Source organism: Nanorana parkeri, unplaced genomic scaffold, assembly GCF_000935625.1.
Source record: "Nanorana parkeri isolate BGI_ZX_2015 unplaced genomic scaffold, ASM93562v1 scaffold157, whole genome shotgun sequence".
Lineage (NCBI taxonomy): Eukaryota > Metazoa > Chordata > Amphibia > Anura > Dicroglossidae > Nanorana > Nanorana parkeri.
In genome coordinates, this window is record NW_017306425.1 from 382,242 (window position 1) to 388,241 (window position 6,000).

Sequence of the window (6,000 nt, forward strand, 5' to 3'; positions counted from 1 at the left end):
TCCATGTAATGCAGCTTCCTGTGATGTGGTGTCAACGATGCTGCACTGCTCATGAATTCACAGCAGACTTGCCACTCTCATGTAGGTTGTGAATTTGCACTACAGTGGGATGAGAAGATGTCCCAGGTAGACATGTGCGCCGGCAAAACATTAGTTTGGTTTCGTTTTGGATTTTCCTTCATTTCGTTTTTTTGGGATTCAGGTCCAAAAGTCCATTAGTTTCGTTATTCGGATTTGTGCAAATCCAAAATGTTTGTTAATTTCAGACGGGTTAGATATTTATGAAGGAATTTTCATTGCAGCCAAGTGATTAGAAAAAAAAAGTTAAATTTTTCTTTTTAACTTTTGACAGTCCACAGAAAAAAAAAAAGCATGGGGGCCCCCCCCCCCCAATTCATGCCAGACTCTTTTGGTCTGGTGGGAATTTTAGGGGGACCCCATTGCCAAAAAAACAAAAGTAGCATGGGGTCCCACGTAAAACCTTTCACCAGACCTATGATCCGAGCAGCAGCCTGGCAGAGCAGGAAATGAGGGGCGGGTGTGTACTATGAATTCGGAGGGGACTCCACACTTTTTTTTATTATTTTAATGTTTAACAACACACGTTCATTACGAATAACATTCGAAAGAAAATTTGGGTGCATTCGAAATTTTTGCTATCAGAAATTCAGATATGCTTGGATTCGTTACTTTGGATGCATCCGAATTTCCCAAAATGCATACTAATTGCAATTCGGAATGAAACAAATCGCACATGTCTAGTCCCAGGGGATGTGGCTATCAGGATTGTCCATAGCTCTGAACTTTATCCGATTTGAAGGGAACCCATCTGTCTCAGGTGTCCCTCCTTTTGGTCTGATCATTAGACTTCTATTATAAATGAACTATTTAAGTTACAAAAGTGTTATACTGCACTAAACCTTTCATCCAGCCTCTAAATGATTTAATTTGTTATTTTGAAGTCTAAAGGAAAAGTAGTAGTGAAAAATCACTTGTGAGTTTACCTATTATTTTTGCACAGAGGTGTGTCCTTTGCTTTCATGCTTTAAAGAAAAAGGTGTCCATCCTTTTCATTTCATAAAGTTGGGAGGTATGGCATTGGCACTGGTGATTCACAAGCTTGTAGCTTATCAATCAGCACCTGGCTACACCTAGTCCTGCCCATTGTTCTCTAGATTGATAGCACAGCCTCTGTTGCTGGAACTTTCTAACCATAAGCTGCAGTGTAAAACACAAATGAAAGAGGATTTGGCTCAGTCAGGGGAGGTAAAAAATAATTTTTGTTTATTTTACGAGGACTGTACATCACATTGTTTAGACCAGTGATGGCAAACCTTTTTGAACCCGAGTGCCTAAAATGGATGGCTAAACCAACGTATGTGCCTCAAAGTGCCAACCCCGCACTTAGACCCGAATACTGATGATTTATTTTAGAAAACCACTTCTTCTGACTGTCTGAACTAATTATGTGCTTAAATCTTATGAGAAAAATACAATACAAGAGGTTTTAACTACACTACAGAGTGACCTGTACATTTGTACTGTGCTAATGAGTGAAGTCTTCCATTGGAGTGTGCTACTAAGGTATGTGTCATGCAGCACACTGCAAGGGAACAGTCTCTCTACAGCTTGGAGTCAGTGTTTGAGCACCAGGGCCCAGTTGCAGCTGTGACCCTGGTAGTTCTGCCACTAACTCCAACCTGTAGAGGAACTAATCTCAGCAATGTATTATATAAGAATGCAGAATACCGCCAACTATAGAGGACTACATATCCCAGCAATACATTATACAGCAATGCAGAATACCGCCAACTGTAGAGGACTACAAATCCCAACAACATTTTACAGCAATGCGGAATACCATCAACTATAGAAGACAACAAATTCCAGAAATACATTATACAGCAATGCAGAATAATATAAGCTACATACTGTATTGCTCTGGGGTGTTGGCCTGATGTCTCCAGGGTCTCTGGAGGGCTGTGTGGGCTGTGTGGGCTCTCAGGGGAGCTGTGCGGGCTCTCAGGGGTGCTGTGCAGAGTTTCAGGTGCGCTGTGCAATTCTCAGATGAGCTGTGCGGCTCTCAGGGGGCTGTGCATCTCTCAGGAGATCTGCGCGGCTCTTGGGGGGCTGTGCAGCTCTCAGGAGGTATATTTTATTTCATAACAAAATATTTTAATGCTCACTGATTTATTCTATAACCATGACACAAACTTCTTTAAACTCTAGATTCTTTAAACTTTTTTTTGAAAAACTACAAGGCTCAGGTGAGGAGACGCTCACTTTATAGGACAGTTTTGTGACTGCATTAGGAAGGTAGGGCTAATTTCATTCTGTAGCAGAAGTTTAGAGGGCAATACAGCTGCACTGCTAAGACAGATTAGCAAATGGGGGTAATAAGATAAGTGGGATCTGTTACCAGTGATGATCTTGAGGTCTGACTTTAGCTCTCCTTTACTGGAAAGGTTACCGTTTATCCTTGCTTAATGGCCTCCCCTCCTGTCTTTAATGGCATGCTTTATTAGTATGAGTCAGCCCATTTCCAGCCGAGTCATTTTCTCCACAGACAGTAATTGTCAGATCTTGTGTCAGGTCTTCACATAGAAAAAAAAATCATATCCTGTGACATTTAGTGAGATTAACTCCAAGCCCATAGTGATACGGGACATCTGAAGCATGTGCAGTATTGCAGAAATGCCCATTCCCAGGAGGGTAAGAGGCTGTTCAGCCATTGGCAGGCCGCACATACTGATCTGAGGTCTGACATTTTAATCACTAATTTGCAGAGCGGGCTTATTTAGCTTTGTGTTTCAGACCTCCATGTATATCTTAAAGCCCAGCTCAGGTTTGATTTTATTTTAATAACAGTTCTTCTGTGCCTCCTGTTCCTTTTCCACTGGAGCTAGAACTTTCTGCTTGCTCCAGTGTTACCCTCTGTGTGCTCCTCCAATCCTGGCTGCCAGTGCTTCCTTGGGCTAAATGATACCCAACATCTTTCAACCCACTTCTAAGAGTCCAAGTTGTTTCATGATGCAACCTGGCCCCACAGAAGCAGGCATCCTGGGCTCACAGAAAAATTCATTCTGGGCCCTACAGGAAAATTAATCCTGGGCTTGCAGAAACATTCATTCTGGGCCCACAGAAGAATGCATCCTGGCCCCACAGAAAAATTAATCCTGGGCCCACAGAAGCATGCATCCTGGGCTCACAGAAAAAATAATTCTGGACCCACAGAAGAATGCATCCTGGGCCCACAGAAAAATTCATTCTGGGCCCAGAAAAAAATTAATCCTGGGCCCACAAAAGAATGCATTCTGGGCCCACATAAACATTTATCATGAGCTCACAGAAAAATGGATCCTGGGCCCACAGAAAAATTCATCCTGGGCCCACAGAAGAATGCATTCTGGGCTCACAGAATAATTTATCATGAGTTCACAATAGAAATTAATCCTGGTCCCACAGAAAAATTCACCCTGGTCCCACAGAAAAATTCACCCTGGTCCCACAGAAAAACTCACCCTGGTCCCACAGAAAAATTCACCCTGGGCCCACAGAAAAATTCACCCTGGGCCCACAGCAAAATTCACCCTGGGCCCACAGAAAAATCCACCCTGGGCCCACAGAAGAATGCATTCTGGGTCCAGAGAAGAATGCATTCTGGGCCCACAGAAAGATTCATCCTGGGCCCACAGAAAAGTTAATTTTGGGCCCACAGAAGAATGCATCCTTGGCTCACAGAAGAATTGTCATGTGCAGCATTGAGGATTAACCACATAACTGCCATCCCCCCAGTTTCATGAATGACGAGGAATTAATTTTAAAAAATGATTGGCTATACCTACCATGCGTATTATTTATATTTATTTGTATTAATTGCATGTCCCAGATCGCCCAGGTCTGCACCAGCCCTAAAATATACATATAAGTTATTATTATACAGGACTTATATAGCGCCAACAGTTTGCGCAGCGCTTTACAATATAAGTAAGACATTACAATCACAATACAAATCAAGACAAGATGGTAAGTCATACAAATGTTTTACAGTAAGGTCTTCACAGTCCAGTTTTATATGGCTTTGTTCAGATACACATAGAGGCACAATGATGGATTATCTATGAATGAGAGTTAGGTTTAATGGATTGCTTTACATTGATATTCAGAACATATCAGCCCCTTGGATTATGGCTGCATTAACCTTTAACAGCTAAGCTTCACTAAAAACCTTCTCAAAAATCCATTTTCATCTCCTCTGTTTTTTTTTTTTATAGGATTCTATCTGGCAGAGACATAAGTCTATGTTACACAGTAAAGTATGTACTTTGGCTTTATATATTAAGAGTTCACTGTTCTCAAAGAAAGTAACACCACTAAATGTTACAATTTATGTCTTCATACTTTTCAGTTTAACTCTCAAAAACATTCCTCAATTATGACTTGAAGTAAAACTCCCAGGGAAAGTTTTTATTAACCTTGTAGTGGGGCTACCCCCTGCAAAAGTAAAAAGTTGATTTAAAAATTGACTGTGCAGTGTGCGGGGTGGAAAATTGTTGGCTGAACGGCAACTGCAGTTACTGTTCGGGTATTCAGGCAGCCGTGGATGATTTCTCCATCCATGCTCTTTAGCATTGGTGGGGGAATCAGTTCATTTTCTCTTGCAGTGGGGCTCGGAGGAACAGGAAAGTGCTTGCCTTCTTCACGTGCAATGGAAAGCAGACACCATACAAATCAGTACAAGACCTTCTCAAGGAATGGTATGTGCACGTCATTCCTCCACTAGATCAATCTGATTGAAAACACAGCAGCAGAGCTCTTGCATCCAGATGTAGACCTCCTGCCTACTGACTTATAATATGGTGAGAAGGAGAAGAAGGATTGCTTATCAACACTGGAGCAAAAACGCACACGTATGTATGTACTTGGCAGTTATAGACATGGAGAACCAATTTTTTTTTTTTTACAAAAAGTATTATAGTCTTTAGAAGCTCTGCGATCACTTGTCTGCAGGAGACTCCAGATCTTCAAGCTACCATTAGTGCTAGTGGCACTGGTGTCTGGATGGCAAGGGAGCTATTTAATTGATTATTTTAGAATGATTACTTGGACAAAATAACACGTTTGTTAGTATTCAATGACTTAATTATATATATTTTTCCTTTTAGGACCTTTTGTCTGTAAGATGGTTCCTTTTATTCAAACGACAGCGGTTGTGGCCAGCACATTAACAATGACCTGCATTGCAGTGGAAAGGTACCAAGGAATAGTCCATCCACTGAAAATGAAGAGGCAGTATACCAACAGGAGGGCCTACAAAATGCTTGGTAAGAATATGGTAATATCATAGTTACATAGTTACATAGTATTTGAGGTTGAATAAAGACATTAGTCCATCAAGTCCAACCTATTAGGATCTCATTCTAGGAGTACCTGTACCCCTGTATATTACGGTCCCTTAAGAAATCGTCCAAAAGTTTCTTGAACAATTCCACATTATTTGCTGAAATCACCGCCTGTGGCAGTGAGTTCCAGACCCCAACTGATCTTACTGTGAAGAACCCCCTTTGCCCCTTGTGCTGGAATTTTTTTTCCACCAATTTTAGGTGGTGGCCTCTAGTTTTTGTAATGGAGTTAATTTTAAACAGTTTATCGCTAATGTTGCTGCCACCATTGAACATTTTGTACATGGAGATCATATCCCCCCTTAATCTCCTCACCTCCAATGTGAACATGTTTAAATTTAGTAGCCTTGTCTCGTAGCTCTGGTCCTCCATACCCCTAATTAGTTTGGTTGCCCTCCGCTGGACTTTTTCCAACTCAAGGACATCTTTTCTTAGTACTGGTGACCAGAACTGGACCGCGTACTCCAGATGAGGTCGAACCAATGATCTATAAAGTGGCAAAATTATAGACTTGTCCCTGCAATACATCCCCTTTTTAATACAGGACAAGACCCTGCTAGCTTTGTTTACAGCAGCCTGGCACTGCAAACTACCTTTC

At 41.5% G+C, this 6,000-nt stretch overlaps 1 protein-coding gene across 1 annotated transcript in view; it reads left to right on the plus strand.

Annotated features, from left to right (window-relative positions):
• The window catches only part of LOC108785349 (pyroglutamylated RFamide peptide receptor-like), a 100,421-nt gene that overhangs the window by 69,961 nt on the left and 24,460 nt on the right, over positions 1-6,000 (plus strand). The window contains exon 2 of the mRNA XM_018554403.1: positions 5,166-5,324. Coding sequence (XP_018409905.1) covers positions 5,166-5,324 — 159 coding nt within the window. The remainder of the gene's footprint in view (positions 1-5,165; positions 5,325-6,000) is intronic.